Below are 18,328 nucleotides of genomic sequence, written 5' to 3'. Positions count from 1 at the left end.
TTCCCCTACCTTATCCCACACCACTCTCCCATCACTCCTTAAGTTCCAAGTTCCGTATATCTTCTATGCTCTTTCCCTCTTTCAGGTACTTTATGTTCCTCTTTTCTCTGTGTACAATCCTTACTTTTCACTTGATGAATGTCCTGCTTTAATACTGTTTTAAAAATATTAAAGGGGTGGGGTTCCTGGCTGCCTCAGTTGGTTGAGTGTTTCACTTTGGCTCAGGTTGTGATCTTATGGTCTGGGAGTTTGACTCCTGCATCAGGCCTTCTGCTCTCAGGACAGATCTTGCTTCAGATCTTCTGTCCCTCTCTTGTCTTTCCCTCACTCCCTGTCTCTCTCTCTCAAAAATAAAATTAAAATACATTTAAAATGGAATTTTATTACTTTGACATTTCAGATGACAGCATATATATTTGGTATACGAAGAGAAAAAAATGTTCAGAAAAATGTAGAAGGTTAATGATTGCAGCAAAAGTGACAAAAATTAGAATGTGTAAGTGGAGTGAGAAATTGAAGAACTTCCTGTCACAGAACTACAGAAATTATAGTGAGGTGCATCGTAAAGAAAATAGTGTATTCACTTATGAAAACATGCTCTCCTTTTTAAAAAGTGATAAATTTAGAACATACCATTGATTGGGGTGCCTGGGTGGGTCAGCAGGTTAAGTGGCTAACTAGGGCTCAGGTCATGACATGAAGTTAATGAGTTCAAACCCCACATTGGACTCTCTGCTTTCTGAAAGCTCAGAGTCCACTTTGAATCCTCTGTCGTCTTCTTTCTCTGCCCCTCCCCCGCTCATTTTCTCTCTCTCTCTCTCTCTCTCTGCCCCTGCCCCCTGCAAATAAACAAGCAAACTTAAAAACATACCACTGATTAAAAATGCCTTTTTGGGGTGCCTGGGTGGCTCAGTTGGTTAAGTGTCCGACTTTGGCTCAGGTCATGATCTCATGGTCCGTGAATTCGAACCCTGCATCAGGCTCTATGCTGACAGCCCAGAGCCTGGAACTTGCTCCAAATTCTGTGTCTCCCTCTCTCTCTGCCCCTACCTCACTTCCACTCACTCACTCGCTCGCTCGCTCTCTCTTTCTCTCTCTGAAATATTTTTTAAAAATGTTAAGGCCTTTTCACTTAAAATGAGGGCAATAGCAAAACCAAGTAGATTTTCTCTGCTTTATATATACCATCTCTGCATTTTAGTAAGCATTTATTGTATACATTATATGTGCCAAGCACCATGATGGACACTGCTCTCAGGTCCTACCCTCAAGGAGTTTACATTCCTCAAGGGATATAAATAATGAATTTAGAAGCCCTAGAATTAAGGGTGGCTCAGCCGATGAAGCATCCAACTCTTGATCTCAGCTCAGGTCTTGATCTCAGGGTGATGAGGCTGATCCCTGCGTTGGGCTCCACACTGGATATGGAGCCTACTTTAAAAAAAAAAAAAAAAAATGTGGACTTCCAACTCCTTTTAAATACTTTCAGAATATTTCTTTCTAGTACAGATCATTGATATTTAAGGAACTTGTGTTTATAGAATTGTCTTGTGCTCTTTTAGGAAATTAATTCTGATCAGACTACCCAGGGCAACATCAGTAGTGACCGAGGAAAGAAGAGAACAGTAACTGCAGCTGGTGCAGAGAATATTCAACAAAAAACAGATGAGAAAGTAGATGAATCAGGACCACCTGCCCCTTCAAAACCCAGGAGAGGACGTCGACCGAAGTCTGAATCTCAGGGCAATGCAACCAAAAATGATGACATAAATAAACCTCTTGGCAAAGGAAGAAAGAGAGCTGCGGTCGGTCAGGAGAGCCCTGGGGGTCTGGAAGCAGGTAATGCCAAAGCACCCAAACTGCAAGACATAGCCAAAAAGGCAACACCAGCAGAGAGACAGATTGACTTACAAAGGTAATGTATACCACTGTTTCTGAACTTTGAATTTAGACATTTTATTTTATTCTTACTTAGTATGTGCCCACTACCCCCAAACACCTAGGCCCTTGGGAGTGAAAACTGTCCTTGGTTTTCCTGACTGCATTTGGTTTTATCTCATAACCTCCAGGACACCAATTTGAAGAGATATCTCCTTTTTCCATTTGGTTAATTAAAAAAAAATTTTTTTTTAATGTTTATTCTTGAGAGAGAGCCTGTGTGTGGGAGAGACAGGGAGACCGAGGATCCAGAGCAGGCTCCTTACTGACTAGAGAGAGTGAGGCCCACAAACTGTGATATTATGAGCTGAGCCGAAGTTGATACTTTTGTTTTTGTTTTTTAAATTTATTTATTTTGAGAGAGACAGGGACAATGTGAGTGGGGGAGGGGCAGAGAGAGGAATCCCAAGCAGGCTCTGTCCTGCTAGCACAGAGCTGGATGGTCCCACAAAATCATGAGATCGTGGCGTGGACCGAAACCAAGAGTCGGACACTTAACCACTGAGCCACCCCAGCACCCAGTGTGTTTTTGGGTTTTTTGTTTTTGTTTTTTTACTGTTTGTTTATTTTTAGAGAGAGAGTGTGAGCGGGGGCTGGGGAGTAAGAAGGACTGGCAGAAAGGGAAAGAGAGAGAATCCCAGGTAGGCTCCACATCCAGCCAGATGCAGGGCTCAGTCTCATCACCTAGAGATTATGACCTGAGCCAAAATCAAGAGTTGGACACTTAACCGACTGAGCCACCCAGGTACCCCCCCCCTTTGGTTAATTAGTAATTAGGATATCACGTTTTGATATTTCTTATTAGCAAGGACAATATTAAGCTTTGCTTGGTATCCTTCACATCACTACATGGGCTTTACTTAATATAAAGGGCTGCCTTTTGGGTAAGAAGGTCTCAGAATGGAGAAGACAGAAGTCATGACATACAAGCAGGTATATCCTGCTCTTTAATTCCTCTTATTACAGTTAATTTTACTATAAGTCAACAACTTACCTTTTCTTTCACTCTCCACTGAAACAGCCTCCTAGCTGTTCATCTTTGCTCATTCTTGGGCTGGGACTTCAGCTTTTCTACCCTGTGATGGTGGTATTTCAGCTGGAGATCTAAAAGTTGGTCCTGTCGTATTTGGCATCCTGTTAGAACTTAGCCCTACCTCCCCTTTTTTCCTTGTATACTGGTACCTAACTCCCCGCCCCTTGAATTAGATGTAAGCATCTTAATTCCTTCTAGGAAAGAGACAGTTTTGATCATTTCAGGATATGCTACCATCCCGCTTCAGTATTTTTATAAAGTACCATATTGCCTGCAACATACGTGTTTACAAGTACATTGTTTAAATTTACGAAATTTGAGGTTTGGAGCTGTTAAATTTTCTTACATTTTAAGTGTCTCTAGATACCTTCTACAACAGCATGTCCTGGTAGCAGACCCAGGCCCAAACCTGATCGAAGTAATGAGTATTTCTTCTACTCATTTTTAGTTTTATGGACTAATAAATATAGTAGTGAAAGATACTGTGGACAGGTTTAGCATTTTCCTCCTCAGATCTGCATCTTTGACCTAGAACATCAAGTTTATTAACCTCAGCATCTTCATTGTCACCAGTAAGACAGGATAATAATACCTTCTTCAAAGGACTGTCCTAAGAATTAAATAGATTTTAATATGGAAACCAACTTGACAATAAACTATTTGTAAAAAAAAAAAATAAAAATAAAAAGAATTTAAAAAGAATTGAATAGATTTTAAAAAAGAATTAAATAGATTAATATATATAAAGCACTTAGCAAAGTGCCTTTCATAGTGAGTAAATGCTCAGTAATTGTTGTAACCATTTTTAGTTATTTAATTCTAGTTTCTCTATCCCTTACTATTCAGTCATATAAAAGTTGAACAGTTTTCTCCAAGACTGCCAGAATTTTCTGAAGGTTTTCTAAAATTCTATTCTAGCTCTTCTATAAGTATTGATCTTCACACACAGGCCACTTGAGACACCTGGCCTTACCTGTCATTAACCATCCGTTTGCCTTCTAACCAAAACATCCAGGTACACATTTAGTCCCTGAAAACACTGTCAGTAGGACCCAGACCTTGTCTCTGATTAGTGCATTGTAAAACCCATTGTTATACTTTTGCTGCACCATGTGCCCCAACATCATTAAACAAACCAACAAAAATGGCTTATTTGCCAGAAACTAGTCTTGATTAAAAAATAGTATTGAGCCTTATTCAAAATCTAAAAATGTCTTGAGTGATAAAGCACCTTAGAAGTCTCAAGTATGCTGGTTTAGGGGCGCCTGGGTGGCTTAGTCGGTTGGGCGTCCGACTTTCGCTTAGGTCATGATCTTGCGGTTTGTGGGTTCGAGCCCCGCTTCAGGCTCCGTGCTGACTGCCAGCTCAGAGCCTGGAGCCTCTTTCAGTCTGTGACTCCCTCTCTCTCTGACCCTCCCCTGCTCACGCTGTCTCTCTCTCTCTCCCTCTCTCTCTCTCTCTCTCTCTCTCTCTCCTAGAAATAAATAAAACATTAAAAAAAATTTTTTTTAAATATATATATTAAAAAAAAAAGTATGCTGGTTTAGTAGGTCACAGGGGTCATGTGTTAGCCAAAACACAGAGTTCTGTGATGATTTTATATTCTCAGTGAAGTTAGATGGTTAAATTAGATGTTCATGTTCATTGTACTGTTAGTACGGTAGATCAAATATTTTGCACACGTATCTGAGAAACTTCTGATTAGACCGTTCACACTAATTTAACAAAATATAGAGGTACATTTGGAAACATTCTCCCAAGCTTCCTTTTGTCTTTCCCCAAACCTAATACACAACTCTGGAATTAAGCTTGGAATCCTGATGTATTCTTCAGTGAAACCTCACAGAAACTATACTGCTCATGATACCCTCCTGCGTAGAATTCAGTGCCTTATAGGCCCATCAGCATTGCTCCTGGTACTTTTCATTTGTTCTTTTAACAAATACTTAACTAATAAGAGTGGTAAAGCAGCATCCTGGCTGTTGGCAATAGAAATGTCTCCAATATGGATAGGTTCTTGCCCTCAAAGAACCTGTATTTTCTTAGCTTGTCAACTCCAGAAGAGAGCAGAAGACTTTGACATTCAGTCTGTTGACTGACACAGTAAAAGTGTAAGAGGGTTTTTTTTTGTATAGTTTACTACGTAAAACAGAAAGAAATTCCAACACGGGCTACAATGTGGATGAACCTTGAGGACATTATGCTAAGTGAAAAAAGTCAGACCCCAAATAACAAATAACTGTATGATTCCATTTATATGAGGTACCTAGACTCATCACATCTATAGAGACCGAAAGAGTGGTGGTTGCTGAGGAGGAGGAGGAAGGAGTAAGTGGGCATTAGTGTTCAGTGTGCAGAGTTTCATTTGGGGAAGATGAAAACACTCTAGAAATGAAAGGCTGTGATTGTACAACAGTGTGAATATACTTAATGCCTCTGAACTGTGTACTTAAAAATGGTTAAAATGGCAAATACTAGGTCATAAAAATTTTACTACAATAAAAAAATCACTATATAGGAATAATAGCTAACACTAATATAGTACTGATTATGAGGCAGGCTCATTTCTAAACTCTTTGTTAACCTTTCAGATCTTTAGAACGTTTTTATGTGGTAAGTACTATCATCATCCCTAGCGTACAAGAGGAGGAAACCCAGGCATAGAGGCCCCATGCAGCTTTTGGTGTCTTTCCTTGTATAAATAGTGGCGCCAGGGTTAAACTCATGCAGCGTCACTCCAGAGTTTGTAACTACCATGCTATATTGTACTTTTAAGGTAAAATTAAGTCTTAATTCTAAGGCACTACGTATGCGTACAAAACTGGTATAACAGAGTGCTTTGAAAATACTTGCATATTGGAGTGCCTGGGTGGCTCAGTTGTCAGTTAAGTGTCCAACTCTTGATCTCAGCTCAGGTCATGATCCCAGGGTTGTGGGATGGAACCCCACATTGGGCTCTACACTCAGCATGGGATTCTCTCTCTCTCTCTCTGGCCCTCTGGCCCTCTCCCCCCACCCCCAAATAAAAATAATTTTTAAAAAATTTGTGAGAACAGGGGCTTTATGGATGGCTCAGTTGGTTAAGCATCCAAATCTTGATCTCAGCTCCGGTCGTGATGTCGGTTGTGAGTTCAAGCCCCATGTTGGACTCCACGCTGGGCATAGAGCCTTAGACTTTTTTTTTTTTTATCTGTGAGAACAGCCAGGAGAATACTGCGGACTCAGAGCTAGTACAAGGACACTTCCTGAAGGTGCAGCAGGTAGCTTGTAGAGGATTCTTTGATATCACATTATTAAATCTGTTTTGTATATTATAACAAATTAATAGTCTCTAAGAATCTCAAGCACTTCTTGAAGCATTATCTTCATAAAATGTATATGTAGTGGAATATAAGTAAACAACTCCCTTAATCTTTCTTTCCCAAGTTTGGAATCATTGAGAAAGAGACACAGTTTTAATCCTAATATGGCTGATTAAAATGTGGAAATCACAGGCCAGATGGCTGGCTCCTAATGCCTTGCCTCTAAATTGAACAAACACAACCCAAGCCAACCAGAATGGCTCTTTTGGAGGCAAATCTAGAAGAGAAGCCCAGCATGCTCAGCTCCTCCCACCCTGCCCCTTACCTATCAGATGGGTTCTTCCTCTGAAGGAGGGGTTAGGTGAGAGAAAAAGCTCTTGCTTCCATCGATAAGAATGTCTTTCCTTACTAGAGCATTGGGAGCGGTGGGGATTCGACTCCTCTAATCTCTTAACAGAATTAACCTAAATCTTTCTCCTTGTTTTTTAGTATACTCAACTGTAAGTGTTCTCCCAGTTCAGAAGTCAGAACTTACTTCGCTGCTTATAAATTCATTTTGCCATAGTACCCGGTAACTTTTCTTCTGTAATCCATTTTGAAATAACACTAATAACAAATTACAGTTATTTCACTTGTTTTTAATGTTTATTTTTGAGAGAAAGAGTGGGCACAAGCAGGAGAGAGGCAGAGAGAGAGGAAGAGACAGAATCCCAAGCCAGGGCTGGAACTCACAAACCGCGAGGTCATGACCTGAACTGAAGTGTGACACTTAACCGACTGAGCCACCCAGGCGCCCCATGCAGTTATTTCAAATAAATAGCTTTTATTGTTTTATTATTGTAAGCAAATCCGCCATTGGGTAACAGCACCTAATGACTGAAAATTAAAATGTCTTCATTGGTATTTTGTGTTTATATAGTTTATAGAAAGATTTCTTAAAACAAGTGTCAGGTGAAAAATGGGGAAAGAAAATACTGAGATTTTTAGATAATATAGAAGTGAAATAATTCTGGTTTATTTTCCTATTTACATCTTTTCTAACTTTGGTTTCTTCTACTCCCATCCCCAAGGTAAAAAGAAAACAACTCCTTTGCAAAGGGAGAAAATGAAGGCCAAACAGAAGCAGACTCCAGCTTCTGCAAAAACTTGGATTCAAAATGTCCCTGAACAGAAAATGAAGTTAACTTCAGAACACACTTTCTGCCTTGAAAACTGAAAGAAACTATTACTTCCTTTTCACATGACCACAAGTCCTTTGATGGAAATGTACAGCAGAAACTCTTGAGAGAGAGGCTAAAAGCAACTCTACCCTGCCCTCCCCTCAGACTTTTCTTAGGAGAAGTCAATAATTAAGCAAATTGCTTAACACTTGGTTCCAGTTCCTGCATATCTGGAGTTTAAAGGCATAATACACCATTAATTTCCATGCTGCAGTTTTTATTTTAAAGAAAGTAACAGGATGTCCTTACACTGACACTGAAAATTCATCAATTTTAGAGCCAGGAATTCCCGTGTTACACAAGAAAAAAAAAAAAAATAGAAGTCTACTGAATTAATTTTTTAGAAGAAAAGAGATCAGATTTAATATTTCTTTGTTTTTCCTTTTGGAAACTTTTATGTATAATTCTTTCTGCCTGCCTACTTTTCTGCAAAAATGAGATGTACAGATTTCAGTTCCCTGCTATGAAAAGTGATGTGGTGGCAATTTTATAAATGTTGCTTTCTGATTTTTATCAGAGTGAGAAGATAATTAAAATTATTATTGATTTCATATCACTTCATATTTTGATTTCCCCTCCATTTTAGTTTAATATAATTTGCAATAAATGTACATATTGTTGTTTGTTTCGTAAATCATATCACTTTAAAATGGTTTTTACTCCTGTGATTATGTTGGAATATTTGGAATTTTAAAGGAGTAAAGACTGCCCAGCATTTGGTTTTATAATGTTTGTCACCAGATTTTTATTATTGATGTAAAGAAAAAGTCAGTTTTTTAAAATAGTTGGACTTTGGCAGCTTTGTAAGGAAAGTTGGAGGTGTTCAGGATTGCTATCAATTTTCAGCATTGTGCTGTTGGGAAAGAAGTATTTTGCTTTTGTCTGCCGGTCTGGGCTCAGTTTTTATGTTTATTTTTAGAAGACGACTGTTGCATCAATATATTGTTTCTTGGCATATTGTTCAGCATAGGTAGTGTGTGCACTCTTTGTGTACACATCATCATATTTAAGTTTTTGCATAAAATAAATGCTTCTAGATGTCATATGGTAGTCTTTTAATCATTTTATCATATTGTGAGTTTCTTTTTATGTGAAAGGGCTAAAGTCATAAACATGTTACAGTCAACTCTCCATTATCTATATAAAATAGTGACTATGCCTCAGGTTTTGAATTTTGCAGTCATAACAACAATTTAAATCATAAACTTAAAATAATGAAGGCAAGTATACTACAAGAGCTAATTCAGGAGGAACTTGAAATTTGTCCTTTTCACGTGCAGAGTTGTAGTTGCCCCCATTCTGTACTTTAGGCTCTTTCCCAGAACCCTGACTGAATGTGCTCATTCGGTTTCCTTGCACATTCCTAGTGAGGGTTAGAGGACATTAAACGACATTTGCATTAGAACTTGGTCTTTGATGGCCTCTGAGGGATGTACAACAGTGAAAGTGAACTGTGTCCAAATAAAGAATGATTATGTTAAATGTGAAATTTGCTGGTAGTAAATGTCACTTATGATCTCCTTAGATAATCAAGAGTTGGCTGTATATTGACCCAGTAGACGATGGGTCATTCTTTCAAATATGCATGTACACACATTTAGGTATCGGATGATGGTTAGGGAACAATGAATACAAGTGATAGAAAACAATACCTTTTAAAAGGGCAGGAAAAGCCCTCTCTTCCTTATTGCCTCTTCATAACCCTTTAGAAGGAAAGTATAAAATACTGCCTCCAACATGCTGAATATCTATGCATAAGCATCAGAGAAGTCCCTCAAGGAAACAGTGGACATACATATTTAGAAAGATTTTAAAGTGCTCTTAGCATCAGACAACTTGATTCTTAAGGCCACCAATCTTGTCACCAATAAAAAGCACACTGGTAGGGGACCTTCTTTCTCCTTTTGGTTACTCAGCATCACAGCCAACTAGATTATCTAGTTAATTCATATTTAACATAATGCAGCAGAACCATTTGCATCTGTTTGTGGCTGCTCAGATTTTTGCAGGAGAGGAGTTAGCTACAAGGATCTGGTCGGCAGGTGTATGTAAATGCCCCCCCCTCACCCCCCTCAATTTCGTAATGTTATGCAAGCAAGTGTCTGGCACTAAGGGAAGGGAGAGTAGGGTGATAAGATTAAGATGCTGGGGAGGGACGTAAGGGACATTTGTCAGTTTTCCTTTGAAAAAGGAAAGAGCTAAATCCCTTAGGAATTTGATATTCACATCTCAGAGAAATACAACACAAAGTGCAGACTTATATTTGAGAATTAATGTTAACCCTTTGTGTCTAGTTTGAAGCTTCTTGTATTTGTCTAAAACTACAAGCCAGAATTTTGTATCTCCTTTGATAAAAAGTGTGTATAATGTAAAGTAGTTTTGCATATTCTTGTGCTGCACATGGGCTGGATTTTTAAAAAATTTTTTAAAGACTTGAAGCAGAACCTTGTAATTTGTGTAAATGATGAGTGTAAAATCCTACCATAAAATGCTAAAAATATGCATTGTTTCAAATAAAACCAAGAAATGCAGCATTATATAGTAGTGTGGAACCCTGAATATTCATGTACCCCCTGTTATGTCAAGCTGATAAAATATCTTTGCACATTTTCTGTTTGGATTATGGAGTCTGCATATCCTTATAAGAAATTGAATGTACTCATAATGAAATCAAATCAAAAAAATCCAACCTCCTGGCTACGTACTCTGATCTGACCTATAGTGTCTGAGGGAGAACATAATAGATGATAAATTCTGATAGACATTTGGAAAACTTCAGAAGTTGCTTTTTAACCTGAGAACTTAAGAAGTGGCCTTTCCTTTATACTATGATACATCTATTTATTGCAGATTTTGGATATGCACATTTAGTTTAAGAACTACGTGATGGAGAAAAAGCAGATTACATGTATCTGGAATAAGATGCCTGGTTCTGTATTTTACTCTCAGTGGGATTATCATTCTACACCTTGATATTTGTATTGTCAAGACTTTTCTGTCTTCACCATTCATATGGATAAACTGTTCAGAGAAACCACTGGAGACAAGTCTCTAACAGTCTGACAACAAGCTTTGCATCCTGCCTAAATAATGCATTGCTCACAAGAAGTTAAAAGTTGGCTATAAACCAGCAACAGTGTAGAACAATGGACATAAGTGTGCATAATCACACACCTCCTTAACCTGGAAATCAGACTTCTAATTTTTCACTTCCATATGAGTAATAAACCTTTATTTCATTTTGTGTCTTATTTGAAAGGCCAACAGGAACATGTACAAGGTCCCATTTCTAAGGAATCTGGGCCAGGCTGGTGATCGGGATTTCAATTTGGGGGTATTTCTCAAATAACATTTATCAATATTGTCAGCTTACAGCATTTTCCTCCCTCCTTTTCTCCAGGAAAGACCATGCATTCTGAATAAAATCCATTCCTTTTAGGAAACAGCACTATATCCATTCTCCTGGGAGAAGCTTGGAAAGCAATCAGTGGGGTCACTTATACATGTAAGGAGCAAGGTCCAAGTCTGTAGAAGCCAATAAGAAAAAGGATAAGTGGTAGTGATTTTCCTCATTACAAGTATTTATTTACTCTGTACGGCCTAGGCACAATGCCAGGGGCAGACATTAAAAACACTAAGTTGGGGGCCTTAGAAGGACTAGCAGTATAAAGCAAATAGCACAACACAGGCAGATATGATTGTTTCAGGTCATTGTCTGGACTTCAGACCCCTGATACATGCTGTAGAAGCAGAAAATCTACCTTTTCAATAGAAGTGCAATTCTTAAGAAGTGTTAGGAGATGGAGGTTCCTAAAAAAGTGGACAGAGCAAACCCCTGCCTCAGGAAGAGCTGGACCTGATGCAGGAGGTGGCTCTCCAAGTTGAGAACCCCCTGGGCAGAGGTGATCTTAAGGGAGGGCAAACTCCCCCACTGGGGAAGGACCAGAAAGAAGCCTGCTACTTCAGCAGTGCAAACACTCCCTGAGCACTTCCCGTGCATGAATCAGTACTCCCTCTGCAAACTCTGGAAGACCAGGTCCCAACCCCCAATCTTGCTCACCGACTATCCTGAATGCACTCCCTTCTCAAGCACAAATTTGAGTGTGCTGGCAATTCCTGTGCCTTCTTTGCACAAACTACACAAAGCTCTTTCCAAGAAGCAAATTCTGATGGAGACCCAAGCATGTCCCCCTGAAGCACCCCTTTTAGTTTTGATCTCGTTTTTTTTAGAAGACTCACCCTAGTGGCCATACACCCTCTCCCTATCCCCAAAACGTCCCTAATACCATTTTCCTCAAACAAGTTTGGTAATTTTGCCATCTGATGTCACCTGGCTTACAATGGAGTATACCCTTCAAGAGAAAGGTCGGCCTCAAAACACAAGAGGACCCTGCCCTTTTGCAACCTACCTCAGGCTAAGAACTGAAAAGCAAAAGGCTGGTACTACTAGAACTACCTTAGTTGTAACCATTTTACAGAGGTTCTTTTAATTTTTTTTAATTATTTATTTTGAGAGCACAAGTGAGGGAGGGGCAGAGAGAAAGAATCCAAGCAGGCTTCGCACTATCAGTGCAGAGCCAGACACAGGGCTCCAACTCATGAACCCGCGAGATCATGACCTGAGCCAAACCAGAAGTCAGATGCTTAACCAACTGTGCCACCAGGTGCCCCATTTTCAATGTCATATGTAGAATAGGCCCAGGAGGTAAGTGAGGGTTTGCATGTATTGACCATCTGGCACTGGCAACTTGGTCTGCCCATGGAATCTTACAATTATGAACAGCAGGGCCTGCCTCTTTTTAGAAACCATAGCTCATTGGGATCAAAACTAGACAGATCCCATTGTTTTCTGTCTCCATACATACAACTAAAATCTTTTACTGATCACAAGGCATCCACCATGCCCTGGGAGTCAAGCAGATCCCAGTCTCCAAAGCTGATTCAGAGGAAAACTGTTTAACAAGGATTTTGTAAACCAAATATTACATCATCTCTACTCGCTTGCTGATTGCACCTTTTCGTGACCATGACAACATAAATGGCAACAAAGTGTTTGCTGTCCAAACATCTGATCTTCACTGATGCATTTCTATCTTACTGATAATTTTGGCATTGCATTTCGAGGGTAACAACTACCTAAATATTACAGTCCGATGGAAGCATGAAGGAATTACAAATATCCCATAACAATGAGTGTAGACAGGAAGAAAGCCATTGTGCACACATGGCCTTCACTGCCATTTGGCTTTGAGGAGAATTGGGTTCTGAATGTGGGAAGGAAGAGATTAGAAGGATTTCTGCCTGAGTTCACTTCCATTTTAATATCCCTGCTTGTGATTAATATTTATCAGCAGTAATAGTTGAGCAAAGAGTCTCAGAAAGGACTGCCATTGCAACGAGAATCGTTGTCCCTTAGGAAAGCTGAATCATGAGAGAATGGATTGCTGAGAAGCAAAGTTTTTTGCTCTGTAAATTCAGGCAGGAACCCTAGAAGGCTTGGGTTGAGTACCTCACAGCAGCAACAAGGTAACAACAAAGTAGTGATGGAAATGTGCCTTAAAGTAATACAGGGGGTGTGAGTCCTGGGTTGGCTCAGTCCATTAAGCATCGGACTCTTTAAATATTTTTTTAATGTCTATTTTTTTTTTAATGTTTTATTTATTTCTAGGAGAGAGAGAGAGAGAGAGACAGCTTGAGCAGGGGAGGGTCAGAGAGAGAGGGAGTCACAGACTGAAACAGGCTCCAGGCTCTGAGCTGGCAGTCAGCACAGAGCCTGACGCGGGGCTCGAACCCACGAACCGCGAGATCATGACCTAAGCGAAAGTCAGACGCTTAACCGACTAAGCCACCCAGGCGCCCCTTAATGTCTATTTATTTTTAAGGGAGAGAGAGGAGGAGAGAGCACAAGTTGGGGAGAGGAAGAGAGAGAGGGAGACACAGAATCTGAAGCAGGCTCCAGGATCTGAGCTGTCCGCACAGAGCCAGACGCAGGGCTCAAACTCACAAACCATGAGATCATGACCTGAGCCGAAGTCGGACACTTAACCAAATGAGCAACCCAGGCCCCCCCCCCGGCCTTGTACTCTTGATTATGGCTCACGTCATGATCTCATGCTTCGTGAGTTCAAGCCCTGCACTGGGCTCTGTGCTGACAGCGCAAAGCCTACTTGGGATTCTCTCTTCCTCTCTCTGGCCCTCCCCAGCTTGCACACATGCACACACTCTTTCTCATAAACTTTAAGGAAAAAAAAAAAAAGGCAGGGGCACCTGGGTGGCTCAGTTGGTCAAGCGTCTGACTCCTGATCTCAGTTCAGGTCGTGATCACAGTGTTTTGAGTTCAAGCCCTGCATTGGGCTCCTGGGCTCTGTGCTGAGTGTGAAGCCTACTTTAAAAAACAAAACAAAACAAAAAAATGCAGAGGTAAGGAGGGCAAACCTGGCTCTGCTGGACAATGGGCCTCCTCCGAAGTATCAGCACCTCTCCTAGATACTCAGAAGAGCAAGTGCCCCCAAGGGAAGCCCAGTCAAGGAACTCTAGAGGCTATGAAGAGGCCTTGTACTGTAGGATCTCAGCCTGGCATACAGGTCTTCATTTGTGTTAGAATTTGGTTGTATGGAGGAAACCAGAATGTTTTCCTAGTTAGGAAAGCACCACTGAAATGGCTTCTCATTTTCCTGATTTTTTCTTCCTGAAGCGAGGATAAGTCGCATTTCTTGAAAATGGCCACTAAGCACTTTTTCTACACTAACCAACAGATCAGACACTGCTGGTCCTTGTGTGCCTCGTCTTCCCTGCCTCTGTTTTAACTATGAAGAAAATAAGTCACAGAAGAGATTTGTTCTACCTAAGATCTAGTCCCCTATCCCACACTCAAAGCTAATAAAAATAATTTTTATCAAAAGCTTATCCACTGTAGGGTCACCTGTGTGGCACACCTGGTTGAGCATCCAACTTTTTTTTTTAACATATATTTATTTTTTGAGAGACAGAAACAGGGTGTGAGTGGCGGAGGGGCAGAGAGAGGGGACACAGAATCTGAAGCAGGCTCCAGGCTCCAAGCCATCAGCACAGAGCCCGATGTGGGGCTCAAACTCATGAACTGCAAGATCATGACCTGAGCCAAAGTTGGACGCTTAACTGACTGAGCCACCCAGGCGACCCAAGCATCTGACTCTTAATTTCAGCTCAGGTCTTTATCTCATGGTTCATGGGATCAAGCCCTGTGTTGGGCTCTGCACTGACAGTGCCGAGCCTACTTGGGATTCTCTCTCTCTCCCTCATTCTCTGACTCTCACCCTCTCTGTCTCCCTCAAAAAAAAAAATAAACTTAAAAAAGAAAAGCTTAGCAGGGTACCTGGGTAATTCAGTTGGTTGAGCATCTTACTTTGGCTCAGGTCATAATCTCATGGTTTATGAGTTCAAACCCCACATCAGGCTAGCTGCTGTCAGATCCCTGCTTGGGATCCTCCGTACCCCACTCTCTCTGCCCCTCCCCTGCTCGTGCTCTGTCTCAAAAATAAACATTAAAAAAAATAAGCTTAGCACTGCACATATACTGGCATATTTAATCCTCACAATAAAACCATAAAGTATCTACTATGTTCATCTCTATTTTATATATGCCATGAAGTTAAACAGAGAAGTTAAACAATAAGCCCAAGACTCCTCAGGAGTTTGGAGCACCTGGGTGGCTCAGTCAGTTAAACGTCTAACTCGGTTTTGGCCCCGATCATGATCTCACATTTCCTGAGTTCTTTGTGAGTTCAAGCCCCATGTAGGGCTCTGCGTGCTGACAGTGCAGAGCCTGGTTGGGATTCTCTCCCTCTGTCTCTGCTCCTCCCTCACTTGTGTGTGTTCTCTCTCTCAAAATAAATAAAATTTTTTAAAAAATAAAAAATTAATATATAAGAAAATAGAAGTTTAAAACCAAATAGTCTGACTACATAGCTCAGTGACTTTTGTTTTTTAAAGTAAATTCTGTGCTCAGTGTGGGGCTTGAACTTACAACCCCAAGATCAAGAGCTGCATGCTCTACCTACTGCCTGAGCCAGCCAGGCACCCCTCTGTGCTTCTGGCTTAGGTTTTTCCACCAGATTCCTAAGTGGCCAAAAGTCTCTCTGGAACTTGATGACAACTGAAATATAGGCAGAAAAGGAAACAGATAATAAATATAAGACAGTGGGGAGAAGTTGAGATGAGACTACCTATTGGATTCCATTGCCTCCATGCACACCTTCAGCAAACAATATCATGTGCAGATGAAGATAAACATGACTCCATCAGCTGGTGAGTGGATAAACAAAATATGATCTATACAAATATATCAAATATATAAACAAAAGGTGTATATACAATGGACTACTAAGAAATAAAAAAGAAGAAAATACTAATCATGCTACAACATAGATGAATCCCAGAAATATTATGCTAAGTGAAAAAAAAGCCAGACACAAAGAACTACATATCATATGCTTCTGTTTATATGAAGTATCCAGGGCACCTGGGTGGCTCAGTCAGTTGGGCGACCAACTTCAGCTCAGGTCATGATTTCACAGTTCGTGGGTTCAAGCTCCGCGTTGGGCTCTGTGCTGACAGCTTAGAGCCTGGAGCCTGCTTTGGATTCTGTGTCTCCCTCTCTCTCTGACCCTCCCCTGCTCATGCTGCCTCTATCTCTCAGAAATAAAAAATTAATTAACTAATTAAAACTGGATTGGAATGATGGTTGCACAACTCAATAAATTTACTAAAAACCACTCAATTACATATTTAAGATAACTTATACCTCAATAAAGTTTAAGAAAAATGAGACGTGGGGCACCTGGCTAGCTGTCAATACAGCATGTGACTCTTGATCTCAGGGTCACGAGTTTGAGGCCCATACTGGATGTAGAGATCACTTAAAAGAAAAAAAAAGATGAGACATCTTCCAAAAAATCTTTAACTATGCAAAACAATGTAGTATCTACTTAAGTAACAGACTGTCAAATCCATACCATGTCAAAAAGACCATTATTAAAAAACAAAACACACCACTATTAATAATTGAATTTACAGGCAAAGCTCTCTTCCCATTGGTGGGCTCCACTTCTCACAGGGTTACTTGCTGGAGTCAGTCTGGTTCTCAGGTAGGCGGGTCTAGAAACCGTTTTCTCCTTCAGGGCCATAGCCACAGCTGACCTTATTAACCAAGGACACAAAAGACTATGTGTAAACCAGAGCCCAACACATTCATCATGACTGGTCAGTTCCTTCTGAGTTCCTGTCCTTATGAAATATCAGAGAACTCACTTGTGCACGCTCTCTCCACCTGCACACATGGAGAAAAGGCCACATGAGGACACAGTGAGAAGATCCAGGAAGGGAGGACTCACTAGAAAATGAATCTGCTACTAGAAAACCATTGACGGGGGGCTCCTGTGTGGCTCAGTCAGTTAAGTGTCTGCCTTTGGTTCTGGTCCTGATCTCACAGTTAGTGAGTACAAGCCCTGCATCTGTGTCTCTGCTGACAGCAAGGGGCCTGCTTTGGATCCTCTCTCTCCTTCTCTCTCCTCCCTTCCCCTATACTCACTGGCTCTCTCAAAAAAATAAATAAACATTAAAAAGAAAAAAAGACAAGAAAAGAAAATCGTAAGGGATGGGCTTCTTCAGTGATCGTGACCTCTCCCCAGCAGTAGGAGCCTCTAACTGTCTGATTCCAGGATGGTTTTCTCCCCCTTCCCCATGGAACAGGGATTTCTTTTTCTTTCCCCAATCTTATCTGATCTTCACCTATACACTGAAGTTAAGAGTTGCTTTCCTTCCCCAGCAGCTACAAGTTTTGTTTCTTACAGAAGAAGAGTCCAGGCAGGGCTTGATTTCTTTTGCACAGAGGCAGCTGCTCACCTTCCTAGGCCTGCACTACCAAGAAAGGCTGATCTCTGGTCTCCACCTGTGCCCAGTAGTCCTCGTGAGTGTTAATGAATCCATGTAGAAGCACCTATGAGTAGATGAAAGTTCCCCTTATGTATGAAGCACTTTTGTTTACATTTCAGGCCATTTGGTTACTTCAATTATCTGATGGGTTCAAGAAAACTTCTGAATTTGTAGATTATCTGGCTTTTTCCTTTTTTTAATGTTTATTATATGAAGAATTTTTTAAATTATTATTATTTTAGAGAGAGAGTGTGAGCAGGAGAGAAGGGCAGAGGGGAAGAGAAAATCCGAAGTAGGCTCCATGCTTAGCCTAGAACCCAACACAGGGCTCAATTCCATGACCCTGGGCCCATTACCTGAGCCGAAATCAAGATTATACGCTTAACCAATTGAACCACCTAGATGCCCCTGGCTTTTTCGTGTTAGAGTAGTAACCACCCTCTTTAAGGCTTTCTTCACATTCTAGGCAGAAGACAGAAGCTTCTAGATTCAAAATAATCAGATAAACTGATAAGTCTCATTTACTTCAGCTTTGTCATCCTTGATGAAAACTTGGGAGTTTTTGTGTTTGAAGTTTTCTCTACTGAAATTGCCAGAATCAATCCTGAAAAGCAAAAACACTTGACAGTATTGCAATTTCTGGAATATACTGTGACATGGGGACTTTCTGAAATTTTGACATGCAATAACTTTAAACTTTATGCTTAAGACTTTTTCTACAATTTGTTGATCTCTTTGCAATACTTTTCAAAATAAAAAAATAAATTTTAAAAAATTTAAAATAGTGTTCTTCACTTAACTGAGTGAGGATAGATGACAAATCTGGATATAGACTCTTTTTGAACAATATAAAAGATTTTGACAATATCATTAATAAATTTGAAGAATTTAAGGCTCAAAAAACAGATATTGAGGGGCACCTT

The 18,328-nt window shown here is 40.3% G+C and overlaps 1 protein-coding gene across 2 annotated transcripts in view; it reads left to right on the top strand.

Annotated features, from left to right (window-relative positions):
* The window catches only part of PDS5A (PDS5 cohesin associated factor A), a 138,029-nt gene extending 127,999 nt beyond the window's left edge, over window positions 1-10,030 (top strand). For both annotated transcript variants that reach the window (XM_039226984.1, XM_039226985.1), the window contains exons 32-33: window positions 1,563-1,915; window positions 7,344-10,030. In XM_039226984.1, the coding sequence (XP_039082915.1) occupies window positions 1,563-1,915; window positions 7,344-7,347 (357 nt within the window). In that variant the 3' untranslated portion in view covers window positions 7,348-10,030. The remainder of the gene's footprint in view (window positions 1-1,562; window positions 1,916-7,343) is intronic.
* Window positions 10,031-18,328: the final 8,298 nt, after the last annotated feature.

The sequence above is a fragment of the Hyaena hyaena genome, unplaced genomic scaffold (genome assembly GCF_003009895.1).
Source record: "Hyaena hyaena isolate Hyena2069 unplaced genomic scaffold, ASM300989v1 scaffold_24, whole genome shotgun sequence".
Taxonomy (NCBI): domain Eukaryota; kingdom Metazoa; phylum Chordata; class Mammalia; order Carnivora; family Hyaenidae; genus Hyaena; species Hyaena hyaena.
Note: the sequence above shows the minus strand (reverse complement) of the source record. Positions and strands in the feature narration are given on the sequence as shown.